The sequence below is a fragment of the Tympanuchus pallidicinctus genome, unplaced genomic scaffold (genome assembly GCF_026119805.1).
Source record: "Tympanuchus pallidicinctus isolate F22 unplaced genomic scaffold, pur_lepc_1.0 scaffold3, whole genome shotgun sequence".
In the NCBI taxonomy this organism is placed as follows: domain Eukaryota; kingdom Metazoa; phylum Chordata; class Aves; order Galliformes; family Phasianidae; genus Tympanuchus; species Tympanuchus pallidicinctus.
The window spans coordinates 15,611,763-15,633,956 of NW_026294747.1; the positions used below are offsets into that span (position 1 = coordinate 15,611,763).

Consider the following 22,194-nt stretch of genomic DNA (forward strand, 5'->3'; position numbering starts at 1 on the left):
TGTTCTCATTGAATTCTGTGTGTATATTTGTGTTAGATTTATATTTCTTGGGCATGGGGAGGATTTTGCACTGCTTTAAATAAATCTGGCTTTAAATCCACTTACTTAAACTCCGAGTACAACTTGTATGTGAAGACCAGGCTGAAATCTCATTAAATTTAATAGGATTAAACATGTTCCTTAGCTCAGTCGTCTTCTCTATCTTTCTTTTGTATTAAATAGCAGGATAAACCTCTGTGCTCTACCATATCTTTGGGAAAATGCTTTGACAGTCTCAGGGGAGTGGTTGCATACAATCATATTTTACACTTTTTTTTTTTCCCATGCTTTCAGCTGTAGTCATTTGTATGCTGGCTTTTACTGGCTTTTGCTTCTTTTAAAGGCCTGAGAACTCTTGACAGCAAGTCCTGGTTACAAATGATTGTGTGATTTCTACCCTCAGTATGGTTTCTACAGTGAAACAAGTCCATTAGATGGGGAACTCTGGCCAGTTCCTCTTACAGCTATTGGCAGACTGTTCAGTCTTCCAGTGCCTCCTGCTCCACCCCATGAGATAAGGGATGACCAATCCATCCTGGCTCTGCTTTTCTGAACTGATGCAGTGTTGGCTGTAGGCTGACCTGTATTACAAAGATGACCTTTCTGTACATGTACGTGCTGTGTGTGTGGAAACCTTTTATGTTATCTGCTTCTCTTTTTGCTGGCTTAGTTACACATTCCCTCTCTGGGGAGGAGGGGGGTATCTGGACTTAGGTTCCTATATCTACTGAAAATGGAGAGCCTGTTGGAAAATGCCACAGAAGATCTCTCTAATTTTTCACCCAATGACAAACAGGAGGTGGACTTACTTAGCAAGTAGAGGATGAGGCTTTCTAATGGTTGAGAAATGTCCAATGATAAGTTAAAATTCCCCACATTGGAGCAAAGAGCATCCCTAGTTATTTCCCTAGTTATCTACTGTCTTCTGATTTTTGGCCTAATTGCTAACTTAATAAACAGAAAGTGTTGCTGTAAACATTTTTATGCTTTTCTCAGTGGTGCTGATTCAGAACTTTTCTTTCCTCAGTTTTCTCTTAGGTTATCATGTCCTTTTGTTTCTGAACAGAGTCTCAGCTGATCTGGAAAAAATGATATTGTCTCTAGGATTGTTCAGTAACTTCTCTGAATCTTTATCTGAGTTTTTGTCACTCTTTGACCTGAAGAAGCTTAATAACGGAGCAGTGTGCCTTCCTGTCCTCTCTCCTTTGGAACATCTTAAATTTTTTTAGTTCCCATGTAATGAATAGCTTAGGAGATTTCTCGGATATCAAAGACAATTTCCTGTTACAAAAGCTGTGCTAACTCTTCCTGAAGCCTTGAAGCCAGATGTAATTATTTTGGGTGTTGATTTTCATCCCTGCAGAGAGTCGCCTACAATTTGTATTTGCATAGATATGGCAAGACCTCTGTATTGTGGCTGTGGTGACCATCTCTGAGATTCCAGACTGTTGGAGCAGGCATGTGCTGTGGTTGAAATCATGCTTTTGTCAACGTCTGGTGTATATGTGTCTCAGGTGAGCTTATTTTGGGCAGTGAACCCAGTATGTGAACTTGTCTAGAATGGTTTATGATGAGTTGTTAGGATGGTGCCATGTTGATCCATACCCTTGGGCAACTTTGTCAGCCAGCAAGGATCTATGTGGACTGGTGGTGCCCACTGTGTTGAAATGCAAGCAGCTTCATCTCTGATGAAGGAGAAAATGTTGACTTTTTTGTTGAGTTTTGGTTAAAGGAATATCGATATGGAAGTGCAATATCATCAGCCTGCCAGCAGTTGTGTGACTTCATTTTGTGTAGGTCACAAGTTCCATTGGTTCTGCTAGACTTACTCTCTCATGCATGAAGTTATTTATTTAACTTTGTATGTTTGAAGAACTTGTGCTGAAGGCAGGTAGCTGGCATGGAAACACCTGATAACTTTCTTTAGGGTCACTTGCTGCTTGAATTTTAAAGAAGCACATAGCCTGCATGGATCTGTAACACAGATGGCTTTGCTGCCAGATGGAAGTAGGGTTGCACGGTACTGAGTTAATTTCTATTTTAGAGAGCAGCTTTTGACTGGATTGGGTGTATTTGTAGATTCCCACTCGTTCTTCTGTCTGTTCTGAAGGGAGTTTATTGAACTCAGAAATCTCATTATATCCGGAAGTTGGATTTGTGTTTCTGTGGATGCTGCTTTGAAAAACTGCCCTTGAAAATGGTAAGTACTGTCAGTGGTAGTAGAAGACCCTTGTGTACAATACTTGTTAAATATATACCATGTTGCACCCAAAGCATTCATGCTTACAGCTGCTCCTGAGCAGGATGCAATGGAGTCTATTCAGTGAACATTCAACTGTAACAGAAGTGTATTTCCTGTATTGATTACCCATCTTCATAAGGGATATTCTGAATGAGAGTTTTGGAATAAAATGGAAATAGAAAGTGCTAATGGGATGGGGGCTGTTCTTTCTCTGCCTTGCTGCTGTAGGTCTTGGTGCTATTAACACGTTGTTCCTTCTGCTTTGTATGTTCTACACTTGGTCTTTGACCCCTCTGAAAACTGGAAGCAGATGTAATGCAAAGTAGAGTGGGCAAATGGTCCCCTGGGGGTTGACTGGGAACTGAAAACCATTCTGTTAAATGAGCTTTTAGTTTATTACATGTCTTGGAATAAATCCATTGATTTGCAGAAATGTACTGTTATTAAAGGTTCCTTCCAGCTTTAAAGTACCTGCTCCACAGTTGTGATCCATTAGGTATATCCCCCAGTACACTCAAGCATTCACGTTTACAGTTGCTACCACTGAACATATCCAATGAACACAGGGCTGATGCTGGATTTCCTATAGCAGTGATTCATCTTCATGACTGGATGTAAAAGAGAATTTGCAAATACAATTCATGCACAAAGTTGTTTACTGTGTTTATGTATTTCCTTACGTATATTGCCACTCTAATAACAAGATAAAGGTGCTGAATGAGCAAAGATGTTAGAACTAAGTGTAAACAGTAAAGTGGAGCATGTCCTGTCTATTCTACATTCAAATAAAATGCACCTTCTTCTGGTACCATGAGAGGTTTAGTAGGACTTCATCCTTGGTAGGTTGGGTCCTGCTGTGTAAATCTAAAGGCAGATTTCTGTGAAAGGTCAAAGTGCATCTTTTAAAGAAGTGCTTCAGCATTCAGTCTACCTGTCTGCAGTGAGTAGATTGACCTAGGTCTACATGCTGGCCTCAGGGCTGGGTTTTGTTTGTAAAAATACAATTACAGAAGTTTTACCATTAGCTGCATCTTACTGAATCAAGGAAACATGAGTTGGTGCCAGCTCACCTTATGTATCTGTTCCTCAGCTAGTGCAGCTCTCTGATGCAACTCACTGCTGTGTTGTGCATGACTGAACAATCCGTAATGGGAGCAAGAGCTGCCAAGAGGGCAAGGGGTAGATTTGTGAGCAGAGGTCATGAGAACCATTTGGTGAGACTTCCCAGCCCGTGAGTTGAACTTGTCTGATGTGTAGTTCTGAGGCTCTTACACTTGCTTTGAGAAGGAGAAGCATTGTTCCTCAATGTTGACTGCCTATATCCTCACTCATCAATATTTATAGCCTCTTCTCATTCCAGGTTTGCAGATACTCCTACAGCAAACTGATTTCGGAGCAAAGGCAGCATTTAGAAGGCAGGAGGTACACGTTAATTCAAATGCAAATTATTTAATTCTTAGCATGCCACTTGCTATATGTTTGATTTCATTCAGTTGCAGCCTGTTCCACTTGTTGATTCTTGGCTTATAATGGCCTTAGGCCATTACAGATGGAATTAGACAGGTTCATATTTGATTAGGCTGGAGCTGAATTCTTCTGAACACCGTTCAGCATATTGACAAGAGTGACAGGAGATCCTACTTGATCTAGCAGCATGTATCTCTGTTTATTGCAGGGGAGACTGACTAGATGAGCTTTAAAGGTCCCTTCCAACTCAGATGATTCTACATGTAGTGTGACTTTCACAGGTTTGTCCTTATTTCTGTTTTTGTTGTCCATGTTTGGGCAGCCTATGCCTGACAGTCTCTTGGCTCAGATAATTAGTGCATGCTGACCTGAGTCAGGGCTGTTCTTGTTACTCTTTTGGTATTTCTAGTCCAGTGTTCCCCTTGTTACAGAATACCTTTGGCATAAAAATCAATGGCTAAGACTTTTTAAGGGGTTCAGTCTGTCAGCTGCTTTTCACAGTTCACAACATCTGGAAGAGTGGGACTAAGTGCCTACTGTAGCTTCCAGTCCAGGTGTTATAAGTTGAGAGAGGACTTATAACTCAGAGATTTCAGTTTTGGAAAGACAAACACATGAAAGGATGAGTAGCCTTGTGTATAATCAATAAATATAAAGATGTTATAATTTTGAAATAAATCAGAGAGTTTAGCTAAGCAAATTATAATAACAAGAAGAGAATAGATAGAAAGCTTACCCATGTCCTGGAGTCACTGCAAAACTGAGGGATCTCCAGAAGAGATCCTTCCTTACTGGTAGCCAGCTCTTAAATGGGTCTAGGAGCGGTGCAGCCAGGCTCACCCCTTCCAGCAGCACAGCTGAATTGCCTTCACCTGTGCTCCCGAGGCTGACTCGGTGCTCGCCTCAGGTGATCAATCAGAGGTTCAGGCTGTGATTCAGCAGTTCCCATGCACCCTGAAAAGGATGTTGGCAAAACTTGGAAATGAAGGTGGTGTCTTATTTGATCAAATAACATAGATGGGAAGATAACGCAGATAAAGTTTCAGAAATGAAACCTTTATTTTCTGTTGCTGTACTGCTGGGTAAAAATTGAGACTGTGGTAAGCATAGAAGCATCTGAGGGTGCTGTAAAAAAATTCTGTATTTGAACCCTGTATGGAACGTGAAAGACAAGTTACAGGAATAATGCAACTTTTCACCTCTGTGCCTTTGGTACAAAGTCAAAGTGATATTTGCAGTAGTTGTTAACCTCTGCTGGTTAGCTGTGCTGCCTTGGCAGCCACAGAAATCACTGAGAGTAAGGAGAGGGAAGGATGTTTTCTTGTATGTGCTAATGGTTTAAGTTTAGCTTGGTATATGGCTTACAGAAATCTGTGAGGGACCTACCATAGAAATGCCAGCAAGGGCTAGGAGAGCTGCTACTGTGTTTGATTCTCCTTTTGTTTAGAAAAATAGACTTTGCTAATCTTCCCCCCCCACCACGCATGGTGATTTCCATGTCCTTCAAGTTATCAAAATCACAAAGCGTGGAGGTGTGTGGCCAGCAACCTTCATTTGTAATTGCTGTAAATGTCTCCCTGGCTTGGAGATTTTGGACATAATCTTTTGATTTGTGCAAACGTACATATGGTGAAAATATCTTGGGAGTTTATTGGCCTGTGATAAGCTGGAATGTCTTCTTGCTGCATCTCACCTGGCAGTTCTTCTCTATAAAGCAACCTTTGTTTTTTAACAAGATTAAACAGGGAAGAATAAAAAAGACTCCTAGATTATAGGAGTTTTTTTTGGTTGATTTGCTTTTGATGATGACCTACAGTGGAGGCAGATCGCTTTTGATTCAATTTTCTGCATTTCAGGGATTTGCACAAAGATCCTCCATCCTTAGAGAAAAGAGAGATCCAGCATCGCTCTCCTTAGTCCCATCTTTCAGGGCTGAGCAAAAAGATCCTAATGCAATGACTGCATGGGAAAGGAGAACTTTCTTCTCTGTTCCTCAGCTCTCCATGGTGTTGCCTTATGCTTTTGTAGTGTAGGGTACCGTCATGTCTTTGCATAGCCCTGCTCAAAGTCATGCACAGGCTTAACCTGCAGAACCTTGTTTTTGGACAAAGCTTTTCTGTTTAAGTGGTAGCCTACTGGGGTGGTTTCTCTGGGGGTAACTGCTGAAAGCTGTTTAATTAGAAGCATGTGTCATCAAATGCTCCTGTTCCTGTGAGACAACAGTGAACCTGAACATTTGGTATCTTCTTTGGGTATGGGTCAGAACAGGCAAGGTTGCATTTCTGCTGTACTGCACATTTTCATTGCTTGGAAGAATTTGTGTTGACAGATTTATTGTCTGTTCCCAGCTTTATACAGTTACCCTTTGGCAGTTCATCTCTCTTCATATGAAAATGGAATTGTTTCACATATTCTGAGAAACAAGCTGCATTTTCACAAATGAAACAGCTGTCCAGTCATTTTTCACAGGAGAAGCCCGGTTGAGTAGTAGTTCTCACCATGTTAAGTACAGAACGTGGGGGTGAACATGGGTGAGGAAGGACAGTGGGTGGTGCTGGGAGGGCTTCTTGTGTTTTAGACTTTGACATTTGTTTTTGTTGGAGGCAAGGCTTGATGTGTGATAGGCATGAAGCCTCAGTGCATTGCACTGTCCTCATTAATTAAGAACTGTGCAAACTGCCTTATGCTCAGTGATGGAAATGGTGAGGGCAGGTGGGAGCCGAGATGCTCTGTGACATGGGACGTGGATAAAGCTGATAGACATTCAAAACAAAACCAACTGAAACAAAGCCAACCGCAAAAACCACTGCTGCTCTATCTGCCACAGGCTGAGTCAGTAGCACTGCATCACTCTCACAGGAAGCTGGAGGTAGAGAAAGAACCTGAGCTCTAGTTTTGTCAGCTGCCAGACATGGGCTCTAACCACTAAAACCTCTTTCCTCTCTGGGTTCTCTGTTGGGAAAGGAAGATTGAGTGAGTTGCTGATAATCTGGAGCCTGAAGGGTATAACACATCATCGGGGGAATGAAGTCTGCCATTCAGGTCCTGCAATTAGTCCATCTGTTAATGGAAATAGATTCCCATTCTTTTTGCTGGACTGCGGGGAGCTGGAGGGGACCTCTGGGTGTCATCTAGTTCCAAGCTCCTGCTTCTGCTCCCTGTTCCTGTTACCAGAGAGCTTTGCAGAGCGTAGCCTTGGCCCTGTTTCATGTGTCATACGTTGGTCAGCATGGAGCCTAAAGTGCTTTTTACATGGGGAATGTGTGTGTGTCAGCCAAGTCTGCATGTGATCACAGAGCTTCTCTGCCAAACTTGGAGCTCCCACCACCCTTTGAAGAGCCTTTGAAGTGTTTGTTCCAATTACACCAGAGTATTTTGTAAGGTCTGGTTGCATTAACTGTTTGGCCATTTACAAGCAGCAGAATGGATTTTCTTGCAGGTAGTCATAGGGGGCAGCTGGACACATGCTTGCCAGCAGCTGCAAACTTCTTTTGTAGATCACCGTTTCCACAGCAGACTTCAGAGCTTGTAGCAGCTCAAGAAGCCTCACCGGAGGCTGTCCTTAAGAATCAAATGTGGTGGAGTCTTTGTGGGCTCTGGCTTTGTAGGATTGGTTTTGCCTTCCTTGTGGACATAGGCAGGGAGAAACCCCAGCAGAGGCAGCACCACAGAGGGCACCACACTGGTATCCATTGAACTCTCTGTTCTGTTCTGTTCTGTTCTGCCTGCTGCAGTGAGGAGTGCCTGCTGATGCAGATGAGTGCCAGCTCCTCTGCAATACATGGCCAGCTGTGTGGTGCTACGCTCTGAAGAAGCTGTGTGATAGCAGAAGGAATATAAATGACATTCTTCCTGACTCGCACCAGCATCTTATTTCAGAGCACATGCAACTTGTGTCCTGGTGTAGCAGCAGATGGTACTTCTCTTTGTGGAAAGGTCTCACTCCTGGCAAGGAACAGGGAGATGTTCACCCAAGAACATTTTTGTGGAAGTTACTTCTGTGGATGTAATGATTCAATGCAGTTAAACATTCTAGGCAATTCTTGTAGAAAATGAGTGGGTTTTATACATCTCTGTCCTTATGGTGAGCTACTAGAAAGTTTGTGAGCTGCTCTGCGTCACATCATCTCCCAGTGGTTATCAGATACAGCTTGCCAGGCAGCAGACTAGCCTGGCTGGCATATCCATGGCTGACTTCTAGGTGTGTCTTTCATGAAGATTCTCCTGGGGAGTACAAGAGCTCTGCACATCTCACTTTAGTCATTCTCCCAGTGGAACATTTTGTTAATACTGGAAGTGATGGGGAGAGTTTTCATTAGAACAGCAAATGAACATTTGACTGCAATAGCCTGGCTTTGTTAAGGAAGTAGGCTGCTTCACACAGCGTAAATGTCTAGGAAATGAAGGAATTGAGCTCAGACCTGAGACCTGGTTGCCCAGAGAGGTTGTGGGTGCCCATCCCTGGAGACATTCAAAGCCGGGCTGGATGGGGCCTTTGGCAGCCTGATCTGGTGGGGGGCAGCCCTACCCACAGCAGGGGATTGGAACTGGCTTTAAGGTCCCTTCCAACCCAAACTCTTCTATGATTTTATGACCTCCTACCCAGTCATCAGCAGTACATTCTCTGCCCTGTGATCCACAGCACTCCTGCTTCACCACGTCTGATCAGTTTGTCCTTTGTTGTTTATAGCAGGGGACATTTTGTAGAAACAGCTGTGTAATTTGTCATTAACCCTCCTCAGAACTAAGGGAACTTAATGACTCCAAGGCTGCTGTTCAGAGAATGATGCAAGTTGCTCTGGCTGTGCTCAGCTAGCCATGGGTAGTGCTCAGTGGGAGATCGTGGGGAGGACATATTAATGGAGGTGTTGAACTTGCCTTTCAAACTGTATTTACTTGCTCTGGGGCAAATTCTTTACATAATGTAGTTAAAATCATCTGAAAACAATCTAAAAGGCCAGCTGTTTTTTTTTTTTGTTTGTTTTTTCCTCTGGCAAAGTAACAAAGTGGTGTTCTTGCACATCCTCAACCTGATATATGTGGCAGACACGGTTGTAGATACAAATCAGGACCAAAGTAAAGCTTTCTTGATGAGATAAGTAGTTCCCTGCCATTATCCTCATCTCTCCCTCTCACCCACTGATGCAACTGTGATTCAGAAGTCAGCCTCATTTACTTGGGTGCTGCCCCTTCTGTTCCCAGACCTGCCTGTGTGTGCCACTTCAGGGACAAGCTTGGAAAGCCAAATGCTTCTCAAGATTGCAGCACAGATTCTTTGCCTCCTATGTTCTGGCCTTGATTTGCAGGACAATATATGCATGTCTTTCCTTAGCAAAGCCTGGTTTAATTGTTTTCTGAAAGGTAAAATATACACTTGTTCTGATAGCTGACAACACAGACAATATTTAGCAACAATAGCAAGTTGAAGCCAGGCCTTCTGTCTTTTCAGCTTAATGGGAGAAATAGCCTCGTTGTTTATAGAGTGCATTCCACCCTTGTTTTCTCTGTGTTGTTGTTGTTCTGAGAACACCAGGATCCTGTAGCGTGTCCTCACATTATTTCCCTGCAGCATGAGGAGCCTTGCTGAGTTCCATTCTGCTCTGGCCTGGCCCGTGGGAGCATGAACTGCATGAATGCCTTTCTTGCAGTGAAGAAAGAGATCGTGGTCCCTGCAGTTGTGTGCCATGTTCTTTTACTTGGATTCCTTTGGAGCAGTTCTGTGCTATACACCACCTGCTGTGCACCTTCCTACCTAAAACTGTGCTAAACCTCAAAGTTTCTTTGCACCTTCTGTCAGAAACAGGCAGACGTGCTCCAGGGGAACGGAAGATGATTTATTTGCAGCTCACTGACCTTATTTCATGCCTAGTCCACGCACATGCACTTGTTAGTATGAGTTTTGGACCAGCATGTGCTGACTGCTCAAAACAGCACATACTGCCCTAAATGACTTGCTTTGTTTGCTCACTTTGCAGCTGTGATCTCTAACACACTCCTTCCCTCCTTCCACATATTGGTCTAATTGTACCTCATTCCTTTTGCCATGCTGTGTTCAGGCGGTGCACGTACCTTGCAGCTGCTTAACCAAGAGCAAAAGGCTGACCGAGAGGGCATGGAGCCAAGGGTTCATATTCAGCATCAACCCATTCAAATGGATGTTGTTTGAAATAACACTTTGATTTTATTTATCTTCCCGTCCCTCCTCCCCCATCATAATTCCTTTGCTTGAGTTCAGGGAAATCAGCAAGAATGGAGGAACACTTCTGAAACCCAGCAGGCAGTGCCCTCTGGATGTCTGTGTACATTGCAAAGCCATCAGTCATTTAGTTGTTGACTCAAAGTTATTCTGGTTTTCCAGTGTGCTTGTTCCCTGTTGATTTGTAGCCACAGATGGTAAAAGTAAATTTTACACTTCTCAGAGTGTAGTTTTTTTTCCCCCAGATTTTATTCCTTCGCTGTCTTTTGTGGTTTGTTTTGACTTTTAATTTCCTTGGGGGATGCTTTACATATGGAGAAGGTAGTGCTCAAAGAATGAATTGTGCCCTGATTTCTCAAAGTTGCTTCTGATAGTGCTAGTGTTGATTTTTGTTGTTTCTGACTAAAGCAGAGGATGGTGTAATCTGGGGAGCAACAGAACTGGGAGGGGAAGCTTTAGCAAGTGCTCTTCTGGGACGTAGCTGTGTGGGGTGAGTGCTCAGTGGAGTTTCTTGGAGTTGGAGTACAAATGGAACCATATGGGATGGGTTAGAAGCATGAGGGGAATGAAGAAATAAAGCCTATTGCTTGTACTTATAACAGGCGGTGGTTAAGTTGGAAGAGTGATCTGTAAGTAATTTTGCCTCTTGCTATGGATGTATGGAATTGTGTGAAGGCTTGATTAATGTGTGTGTAGTCTTGCCACCACACCACTCGTATTTACCACCTCCTGAGCACCAGCATTTGTGCCATGTAAGTATGTTCATACTATCTATTCTTAATCCCCTATTAGTGCTGTGATCAGAGCTCTCCCAGAACCTTTTGGTCATCGGGTCCAATGACTGCCGGGCACCAGCCGTGTTTAGAATCATAGAATCATCAGGGCTGGAAATGACCACAAAGATCACCAAGTCTGACCACTAACCCATCCTCACTGTGTCTCTTAGTACCACATCTAAAGGTTTCTTGGAAACCTCCAGGGATGGTGACTGTACCACCTCTCCGGGCAGTCTGTGCCACTGCGTCACCACTCTTTCTGAGAAGAAGTTTCCTGATATCCAACCTGAAACTTCTCGGTGCAACTTGAGGCCATTCCATCTTGTCCTGTCACTGTTATCAGGGAGAAGATGCCAACCTCCACCTCTTTTTATGTCACTGTAGAGAGGAACAAGGTCACCCTTGAGCCCCCTTCATTCTCTGGCCTGGACAAAGGAGTAAATGCATGTATTATTGCAGAACCTGCTCACTCCTGTTGACCCTTTTTAGGCTATAAAATATAATTTTTTGTAAGCCCTCTTACACCTTCTTACCTTGAGAGGGTAGTGCAAACATAAGCAGGACTCTTTAAAATATAAAGCTTACTCTTTAACATCTTTTTTCTGTGAGCCAAGTACTGCTTGCTGAATCTCTGCTGGTGACCTGTGAAACAAACAAGCAAAAAACCTGCAACTGTTTCTGTGTAAAGTGACCAGCTGATAAGCAGTGATCACCTGATTGTTGCACAGGGCTGTTGTTGTGCAATGCACAACTCTCCCCTTAGCAGAACTGGGCTGGCAGGACTAGATGGGGCTGGTGAGCTGCAGTTCCTTGCCGGGGCTTGAAATGCTTCCAACTGCCAGGTGGGACAATCCAGCATGAACTTCTGGCTGGAGTGAGAAACCTACTTGGAAAAAAACTCTTTTTATAACTGGGATAAATATGAGGTAAGCAGGAAGAGTGCATTGGGAAGCACGTGGCACTTCCTCATAGAACTTACAGAGTGACTAGGGATGCTGAATTTGATGCACTGCAACTTATGGTCAAGATTTGTTCCTACCTTTGACTTATTGGCAGCCCAGCATAGTCTGGAATAGCTGTTGATGTTTCACTCTTTTGCAGGGAGGGTAGTTTTTTGAGTTTAAACTTCTGTTACCCTGGTCAGGACTTTGGAAACTGGAGTAAAGAGAAAACGCAGGAAATTTCATTAAGGCATCAAAATGTCACAATCTAGAATTAGTCATAAATATTATCATGGGCTTTCCTGGTTCGTGGGTGGAGGGCTCTAATGCAAGTTCTTGAATACCCAAATGTGGCTGGGACTAGAGTTCAGAGCTCAAGGTAAACCTTGCATGTGTGGTGGAATCGAGATTGTGGGCTTGTTGGATTGTTGGATGCTTTCTGCTGTGCTTATTTATACCATTCACACATGCAGCTCATCCTCTGTGCTATGGTCTGCTTGTGTCTTCAAATGCAGTAGTTGTGTGCACCTCTGAGACATCAGGCAAAGTTGCATCGTGACACTTCTTGAAGCACGTGATATGTCTTATCATAACTGTGGGATGAGGACAAACTTTTGTTTTAGGGGTGAGAAAGAGAGTTGCCTTTAAAAGCTACTTAGGGAAGAAGTCAACATTTAGTCTGGTTCAGGCTATTCATATAAAACTTGGGGGGGGGGGAAATGGAAACAACCAGTGAGTCCAGGTAGAAGCTGATGATCTGCTCCGAAGTCTAATGGGAGCTGCTCCGTGACTGTAAGGATGAGATCCCATCTGCTGGGACTCTCTTGTGTGCATTGGTAACAAAGAAGAGGCATTGCCTATTAGTTGCTTTGTGTGGAGAAGAGGAGCCTTGCAATGGGTGTGAATCTCCTTCAGCAATAGCTGGCGTGTCTTACAGTATGAATTACTGGCTCTTGCTTGTTTTGAATCAACAATTTTGGCCATCAGCAGGAAAATCAAAGCAGGAATGAACCAATCCTGATGCCTGATTGTGATTGACTTGGCACTAAGGCAGGGCTGGGTTCTGGGGACAGATGAAGGATTCCAGACTGAGTCCAAAGGCACCGTGTCTGTGCTGCTATGGGCGTTAAGTTTGGCTTTGTACATTCTGAGTATTTGACAACAGACAGATAAACTCTGCCAGCTGAAATCAGAGCAATAGGTAGCAAAGCTCTTCCTGCTCTTTGTGGAGATGTTGACTGTAGAAGATAAATTTCACATCCTTAAAAATTTTTCACCTTTGAATGTTAAGGAAAATAAAGAAATAAAGTGTAACTTTAGTTATACTTTTAGCTTTCGAGTTGAGTTGTTCTCTATTGGAGTCCGAGAAAGGGAGAGCAAGGCGCTGTGTTTCCAAAGAAAGACACTGAACTTGGGAATAGGCTTTTCTCTTCCTGCCTCTGCTTCATTGCTTGTGTGTTGTGCAATGATACCAACTTGCCTTTTGTGCTTTTTTTTTTTTTTCTTTCCATTCCTACTGTCAGGATTGTGTTTAGTAAAACCTTTTTTTTTTTCTTCAGCCTTTTCATATAAATCAGTTGTTTTCTTTTTCTTTTGTAGGGATACTGCAGCTGATCTGAAGCTGATATAAGAAGGCATTTCCCTGTACTGCAGCTTCCTGGAAAGAGAGCTGCCTGCAAGGCCAACCCTGAAGATGTGGACTGCTGTTGTATTCTTCCTACTGATCTCCTTCTGTATATGCGAAAACAGATTTTCTGTCCTGAAAGCCAGAGGTGTGCATGTAGTGCAAATAAACAGGCTGACAACTGAAAAGCAATGCAGGCAGGCTTGTAAAGGCCCAGCTGCTTCAGGTAAGGTTCTTGTCCTTGGGCAGGAATTCCAGCTGATTTTTCCCTTCCTTAAAGGTTTCTTCTGCTCCCCTGATAACAACCTTTTTTTTTTTCATAGCTCCAGTTGTTTACAGGCATTTATGAGTATGTCTTCTTTGTGCAGTAGTTTGGTGCTAAATAATTTCTGACAGCTTTGGTTAAATTGAATTCAGAACAATCATTTCCTATGGCCTTTCTAGCTTTTGTAAGAAACAGCATTCATGTGCACTTAGTATGCGCTAGTAGCGTGCAAATGGTGTTAGGTCACTTGACTTGGAGGGTAATTCCATGCTGCCAGATGTGTGCAAGTGAACAGAGCTATAGAGTAGACAGCTGCATTGGAATGAGTAGTCTTTGTTCACTGGTATTCGTGGTTTTGGTTTTTTTTTTCCCCCCTTAGAAATGAGGCGTTAATTATCTTGCTATCAAGCACAGAATTAAACAAGACCAGGGAAGAGCTTTGTGGTGTCTACCTCTGCGATGTCTTTATACTTCTAAAGTAGTCTTCAACTTCTAAACAAGTATTTCAGAGGTGTCCTTGTTAAGGACCCTAACTTATCTAGTCCCATCTAGTGAAAGCTTGTAGCACCTACAGAGAGTCAGTGATGCTGTGGTAGAGATTAGATGGTAAATTAATGTCTGAGATTGATAGGAACATCATAAGGATGCCTTCTTTTAACAACTAGAGTTTTTGAGCTGTTGGCAAGGATCTGCCAGCTGGGGATTCCTGGAGTCCTGATGAGCAAGATGAACCCGTGTTGGAAAGCAAATAAGCTTCTGTTATTCCTTTTGCATCACAGGCCACACTCTAGCACTTTCCCAGGATGTTTCTGTGGTGGTTGGTCCAGGGCTGGGAATCTCGGTGTCTGAACAGCCTGGCTCAGGGAGCAGTGCCACCTGGTCATCATTCTGGGTGAGGGAAAATACAATGTGTCTGCAAGAGCAAATATTCCTGCTCCCTGCTTCTCCAGTACTTGGTTTAATACAGAAACCAGTATTTGGTTTCTGCTTGCCTTTGAGGATCTGTGATTTCTTTCCAGTGATAGCAGATTTAAAAATGAAATAAACCACTTTTGTATGGCGTGATCTTGATGTTTGTTGCCTACTTGCTTTCCTTTCAAAATGGCTCTGTACAGCTTTTGTTGTCCCTCCGGTTTCTGCTGCTTTTTCTACCTGAGGCCTCCTAATTGGAAGTGAGCAAAGAGGAGTGACTCGGGGGCAAGAGTCTTGCATTGGAAACATCAGATGGAGCCTCGGTCTCCAGCTTCAGGTTCTCGTTGAGGGGAGCACCCATCAGTCCACTTCTGTAGGAGTACTTTGCTGTCCTGGGGCAGCTGGATGCATTTCTGATGGTAGCAGAAGTCAGAGTGCTATAACAGTGCTGACCCCTCCATCCTTTTCTGAACTATTTTGAACTGATTTAAACTGACTTAGATACGTACTAATGCAAAGTATGGTGATGGCTTTTTGTTCACCCAAGAAGCAAGAAATGATTCAACTTCCAATGGTAGATGGTCTGTGATTCTCTCCTAGCATAATTTATCAAGAGAGGAACAGAAGGTGAGATTGGGAAATGGCACATTCAGCTGTAGGTACAGGGATTTCTTCAAGCTCATAATTTTTCTCCAAATTCTTCTGGTAACAGTGGTAGTGTAAATGTTTTATTACGAAAACTTCAAGCCTCTGATATCCTTAATATTCTCAGTGAAGATAACTCTCCTGGTAGATAAGAGCTTTAAATGCCATATGTACCACATGTGCCTGTTCTTTGCCCTTTCTTACACTTCTAATAGAACACAGAAATGACCTGCTGCTACTACTGTACATTTAAGTTCTCTTTAATCTGCTGATGAGTGGTCAGTTGGTGATGATTCATCACAAACTGAGTGTTCTGTTATCTTCTCCTGTGGCTGCTTGTTACAACAGGCGATATTTCCCAGTCCCTGAAATGAACCGCTTGGTAGGTGATATTAACATAGAATTGCAGCATAGCTAAGTCACCAAGGGATCTGTTGAATGTATCTGTGGTCCAAAGCCATGTCAAAGCAGAACCAGCGTAGATCAGGCTGCTCAAGGACTAATGGAGGGTATATAAGCTCCCAGGCTTCCAGCCCAGCAGTTGACTAGCCTCTCCTGGCTAGTGGTATCGTGCGTGGTTCAGCAGCTAAGGAATAAATTTCTTTGCAACTTCAAGCGCTGAGACGAGAGCCATCTCCTGTGGGTGACAGATGTCATCTCAGCTGCAACTCGCTTTTTCTTTTTTTTTTCTTCATTAAGACATCTAGTTGGATGCTAGCATTTAAATGGGATCTGGGCAAGCTTTTGAAGAATCTGACTTTAGGTGAAGTCTGTTCTGGCCTGAAGGATTTTGAGGGTTCTATGTGTGTTTTACCAGGACTATTAACCAATTACCTGTCTCCTGCTGTTTTTAGGTAACCATCAGTGCAACTGGTCTGTGTCCTACCAGAGTCACTGCGTCCTCTTGCGGTGTGACCGGCTAAGTGTGTGCCAGAATGCTGGAGACCAAGACATCAGAGATCTGCTGGGAGGTAATGCTGTACTTCAAACTCTTACTAAATCCAAGATCTGATCCTTTTGCCTTAAATTAAGACCATCACTGGCAAGAGAGATGGGTTGTGAAAATACCTGCATAATGATTCTGTAAACTGGAAGAATTGTTATACTTGTAACAGCTCTGGCACTTATGTGTGCATGATGGGTAACTTTTATTGGCCTCTCTATTTTAAAGGCATGATTCATTCAGGCCATTTGCATTCCACACTCTGTCCTTTGAAAAATAAAGGCATAACAGATGTACTTGCTTGGTTTTTTTTTAAGAGGAAGAGAAAATATTTTGGCATTGTTTTTTTCTTTTTTTTTTCCTGGAATTGCCAGGATTTTTGTGCCAGAGGCTGCTTGTACAATCAGCACAGCCTTAGTAACATTGCAGTTTCAAGGCAGAAAGTTGAAAAGTCACCTCAAGCATGTGTGAGTAAGGTCAGATTTGGGCTTCAGAATTTTATTTTTAGGGAACTCATTGTTTCTTTCTCTTTAAAGAAGTTGTCTTCGGGGAAACTCTCCTGTTTCACCACCAAAGCTATCAACAGGAAAAAAAGAGGTCAGTAAATGCACAGGTTGAACAGCGCAACAGAGAAAACCTGTTTTTTTCAACCACTCAGGCTTACAGGATACGCTTGAGGCATTTGCTTGCTGCTGACTCAGCAAATACAGGAGCAACAACAGCTGCAAGCAACAGTACCACCACAGCAGTGACTGCCAGCACTACCACAGTCGTATCGACTAGCACAAGTATGACTGTTCTCACTGCGACTTCTGAAACAACTACCAAAGCTTCCAGTGCCTCTGGAAGTCTCCCGACTACAGTCGTGTCATCCACTGTCTTTTCTCCCTCTCCTGTTAATGTTACTGCTTCCACTTCCAGCAACATCACCGAGCTTCCGATCACCACTGAAAACTTAGGAAATAGTAGCTTTGGTTCAGTACTGCCTCCTTCTTCCACTTCTACTTCTCCCCTTGCTGCCACTTCTGAAGCAGGTACGAGTGAAACACAGCAGTTTAACCCAGCGAGCACATCCCGCTCCAGTAGTCTCACTTCTGTTGAAGTTGGGCTGAAGACACCAAGCCCACCATTAAACACCTCCACCCAGCAGGATGCCCAGACCTCTGCTGCACTCACCCCCTCTGTGAGTCCACATTCTGTGAAGCCAACAGCTGTAACATTGCCAAAAACAAGTAAAGCCTCGACATTCTTGAGTGAATCATCTTCTTTTCAGGGTTCTACCAAAGGTGCCACAGTTTTAACTATTGGCCCTACATCAGAAGCTATGACTGAGCATGGAATAAGGTCGACATTTCACGTTCCCTCTACTAAGCATACAACCACAGCTCCAGCAAACGCACCTGGTACAACAGCATTGAGCATTGCAGAGACTCAGGGCACAAACAGTGAATATCTTCTCATCGCTGCTGAGCCTCTGACTCAGTACTTAGTGGATAAGAGTTTGCTTCTTGCAGTGCTTTTATTTGGTACTTTTTTTTTAATAACTGTTATAGTTCTTTTTCTCATGCAGGCTTATGAAAGTTACAAAAAGAAAGATTATACGCAAGTGGATTACCTGATCAATGGAATGTATGTGGACTCAGAGATGTGAAAGGGTGGGGATAAAGTAATGGGTAAGAGAGAGGGAAAGGAGACTGAAAACCTACCCAACTTTGTCTTTCCCATTTGCCTATCACACAAACTGAAAGTGCTTCCAAAGTTACTTCTGGTGCAATTTAGGAGAAATGCCATGTACTGTAGTAAGAAAAAAATATATATATATATATATTTTTTATTCAACTGCAAGAGATTGCTTTAAGAATAGCCATTCTTAAAACTTTTCCATAATGCACAATAGTTTTGGCCATTATTTTTCATTGCAAAGCTAACCTATCAAGAGGTAAGACGACGTCCTCTGAAAATGACGTGGTGCTTTTTGCACTGTTAGAGCGCGAGTTCATCATGTTTCATTGGCTTCGTGTGCTCCTCTCTGGAAATGAAGTGAAGGATGCTCCCAGCTCTTACAAAATGCTCTGACATCACTAGATGAGAAGTGTGGAGTATTGCCACAACAGGGAGCTTCTAATCCAATGTCATGTTTCGGTACGCTTCTTGCTTATTAAGAGGTCTGTTTACAAGGCATTGTAAACACTGTTCACTGCTAACCCAAGATATCTTTTCACCATGGAGCAGATTACTGTGCCTCTACATTTACATGATCTTATTTTTGTATTCATTCAATAAATGGGGCTCTGGAAGGGCATATCTTGTTGCATTTCTGTTTTCATTCCTGTCCTTGCCAGCTTAGCAGCAGACAAGTGGCCTTTTGGGGCGTATGCAGATGAGCTCTGCTTGAATGTTCCAACTACAAGGTCTTAGAAGGCTGCACTGGAGGTGTGACCATGTCATGGAAAATGCTGATCGTCTTTCCAAGTATGGCTTCTGTTCTTTCAGAGTGTTATGCTGCCATTCACCCAGGTATGCAGACACATTTAGTGTGCTTATTAATTGCTGTGAATGGAGCATCAAGCTTTCTCATTCTTGCATTCTGGACCAGCTTAGAGTCACCGATCATCTGGAACTCTTACTGCACCTGTACACACAGCTGATCTCAGACCTGCAGTTGAGAGAGAGTAGAAAGCACTTGATTTTTCAGCAAACATTCTTCAGTGTTTAATTTCATTCTTATTTGAGTGTGGTGTGTATTCTGCTAGCAAAACACGAGATCAGTGTGCGCTGTATTTCTTTTAACTGGACTGATGCATCCGATGCAGTGTTGGGAACGTCCCTCAGTATAGCTTGGGAATTGAAGCCAGTTGAGATGCCTGGGAGTCAGCACGAATGCTCTGAGCTATTAGCAGATGTCAGGCAGATGCTCCGCAACTTCGAAGTCCAGAGACTTATATTTACATAGAGATCTCAGGTTTCACCTTAATTGCATGACTTAAGCAGGTGAGTCACTAACCACAGACCTAAGCATGTGGTCTTTGCGCTGTATTCAAGATACTGAGATAAGAGCTGTCTCAGCTCCCTGCTGTCTCCTGAGTAAGGACCTGGGTGTTACCTTGGATTCAATTCTCTACTTTTTTTCCTCATTTAGACGTCTCAAATAGATGCTTGCTTTTAGGTAGGGTGAGTCCAGTTAATAATGCTCTCTGTTTTAATCTCTTGCTGTGTGAGTGAATTCTTCTCTGCAGGAAGTGCCTTCCTGCATAAAGAGTTGGTGTTGTAGCTGTGATGTAGTAAATTTTTTTTTTCAAGTTACCTGAGCCATTACACAAGGGCAAACTTTGTAATCACTGGAATTGAAATAGCTAATCTTGGAAAAAAGGATTTTTTGGATGAACTTCACGCCAACTATGGCCTTATTTCTGTTGGTCTCTGTGGATCTCCTCATTGAAGAAGAACAGAAGTCAGATGCCAGATTCTGTGGAGTGGAGCAGAAGCTTGTAAAGTTACATTAATTATTTGTTCTTCTCTTTAAAGTGATTTTAGAGCCCTGTACTGATTTCTCAGAGTAGAAAGGGGCCTGCTTAAGATTGTTTTCTTTTCTAAAAACAGACACTTCTTAGGGTTTGTTTATTAAAACACAAGCAAAGCCCTGCAGGGATAGTTTAAGTATGTATGATATAATTACGAGAATTGGACTTGGGCTACAACTGTATTTATAAGTCTGAAGGAGTTTCTCATGGACAGAATGAGGGTGTTACAACTGCATCGCAGCTGAAAGAAACCACTATCATAAAAATCCTTGTGGCTTCTTGGCAGGTTCCTACAGGAAGGTGACTCCTCATCAGAAGCTTTTTGCAGTTCCCACAGCCCCAAGTATGTGTACATCTTGCTCTCCTCCTCGCATCCTGGCACAGTTTGTCATGTTTTGTTCTTACTGAAGTAATGGCACTTCCAGCTGTGGATTACTGTCTCAGCAGAAACTGAAGTTTTTATTTCAAGTCAGAGCACTGGAGCATGTCTTGCCTGGTGCAATTTTACATACGAGATAGGGATCATCATGCAAACCATAATGACCTCAAAGCATAGTGCCAGCCGGTGACGCAGCAAGTAAGTTCTTTGCATCCCAGTGTTTGTGAGACAAGACCGGTTAATGCATTAAAAATAATTGTCTGGAGCATAGCCTCTAAAACTCAAAGTGTATTTTGGGGCTTGTACATTGAAACCAGTTGTAAAGATTTAGCAGCTTTGCTGCTTTTATAATGCTTTCGCATCCTGCTACTCAATGGACATGGGAGAGGGGTGGGCAGTGGGCCTGTAGAAGCTGGGTTGCACATGGGGTCCTCTGAAGGGCTCTGCTCTAGCAGTGCCTTGATAAACAGGTCAGAAGGTATGAGAGCTTCCTCCCTGCTGGCTCTTTATGTGTTGGAGGCCATCAACAGCAAACTGTTTCTACCTCAAACCCATTTGTTCTGTTGGGGTGCCAGCCTGCCTTCCAGAACATATCCCTTTTTCTTGGTAGAGTGCTGCAGTAGTTAACAGCAAGTATGTTAAACAAGGAAATGCAACACCTTTTGAATGTTTGCTTGCTGAATTCCTGGTGTAACAATAGTCAGGGTCCTACCATGCTATCTGCCAAAAACAACACTCTGCTGCTGTGAAGCATAGCATATTTGATGCACACTGGGTTTCAACCTGCTGCATGGCCTCTTTCTTGATAAAACACAGGAACATCCTGGAATTAAATTTAGATTTCATTACTTCTAGTTCCACCTCTCTAGTGTTTACTTGCCTGTAGAAGTATGCTGTTCTAGATGGCAGAGAAGAAAGGAATAAACTAATACTAAGCTGTTTAAAGGAAAAATCAGAATGAACGACTTATAGACTGAACATGTGGGTTTATAATATGCCATGTGGTGTCCAGAGTAGGGGAGTGTAAGCTGGACTAGAGTGTTATCTTTTAAAGCAGCTGATGGAGGTAATAAAAAAACACATGGGAAGCTTTGGAAACAGGTATGTGTGCAATTGGTTTCTCTGGATTTGTCTCATGGTTGCTCATTTCTGGCATTAAAGGAAGAAACCTGAGCCCTGCCCTACTGAAGCATTTCTAAGGATTTCTTCCTTTGTGGGTTTTCTGGTATGTAGTAAATACAAGTTCACAATAACAGCATCTCCCCTAGCCAAGGCAGCTCTAGTTGTTTCTTCTCTATGGCCTCAAAGCCTCATGAAACTTCATTACCTTTGTTACACTTGGCTGAAATTGGTCTATGTGTTCAAAAGGAAATACTCCCATCCTTCACAAAATAAGGGCCTGTAAGCCTGTGCTTTTCTAGAAAAAAACAGCAGGAATAACCCAGAGCTAGGATGACTCCTGTCTGCTAGAATATCTAGGTAGGTCAAGGGCTCTGCTTTGATATGTGGCTTTTACTGAACAGGTGCTTCTCATGGGCAAAGCTGGTCTTTGCTGTACAGCATTTTGGGCCAACATTCTTGTGCTCCCATATCTTTGGACCAGATAAACCTGATCTCCTGTGAATACGCTTATGCTGTTCAGTGTAATTGTCCAGCCTGTGTCCAAACAGCCCAGCTGTGGATCAGGAGGGTGTAGCAGCACGTTATTCTATGCTCCGTGTTTCTTACAGTCTTGTCTTTCTGTGCTTCCTGGGCATGATTGAGTGCTGAGAGCACCGCTGCTTTGACTGAGCTGTGCCAGCAGGCTGTGCTGCGGGGCAGCTCTTCTGCAGCCTGCCTGCTCAGCACGCCTCTGGCAGGGAAGCCCCAAAGGGTCTGGGAAAAGAGGCTCTGCCTAATCTTGGGCTTCCTGCTTTGCCTTGGGAGATGCTTCACTTGTGCCTTGGCTGGAGTTCTGTTTGGATTACCAACTAGATTTGAAGGAGAGATCTTTTGCTGGTGCACAGAACTTGCCCCACATCCTGCTGCTCCCAATAAATGGGCTAAAACTATTTGAACAAGAATGTGCAGTCTGTTTGTAAAAGCAAACAACTTATCTTTGTGGAAAGCAAGGCATGTTTTAACCCCTTCAAGCTGGGGCAAGTGAAAGCAATTATGTTGGTTTGAGGGTCGTGAACCTGGGCAAGTGGTTCCTGTTCTTTAGTGGAAGCAGATGAAATTCCCAAAGCTTGTAAATGTAAACAC

At 43.1% G+C, this 22,194-nt stretch overlaps 1 protein-coding gene across 8 annotated transcripts in view; it reads left to right on the forward strand.

The window, feature by feature from the left end:
- Positions 1-18,352, forward strand: part of CUNH11orf24 (chromosome unknown C11orf24 homolog) — an 86,718-nt gene extending 68,366 nt beyond the window's left edge. For 3 of the 8 annotated variants that reach the window (XM_052694932.1, XM_052694930.1, XM_052694931.1), the window contains 3 exons: positions 13,261-13,511; positions 15,962-16,078; positions 16,587-18,352. In XM_052694932.1, coding sequence (XP_052550892.1) covers positions 13,355-13,511; positions 15,962-16,078; positions 16,587-17,701 — 1,389 coding nt within the window. In that variant the 5' untranslated portion in view covers positions 13,261-13,354 and the 3' untranslated portion in view covers positions 17,702-18,352. Of the gene's footprint in view, positions 1-984; positions 1,554-3,561; positions 3,704-9,802; positions 9,873-13,260; positions 13,512-15,961; positions 16,079-16,586 lie in introns of those variants that run through there. The other 5 variants (XM_052694934.1, XM_052694933.1, XM_052694937.1 and 2 more) reach the window with 5 other exon arrangements.
- The last annotated feature ends 3,842 nt before the right edge of the window (positions 18,353-22,194 follow it).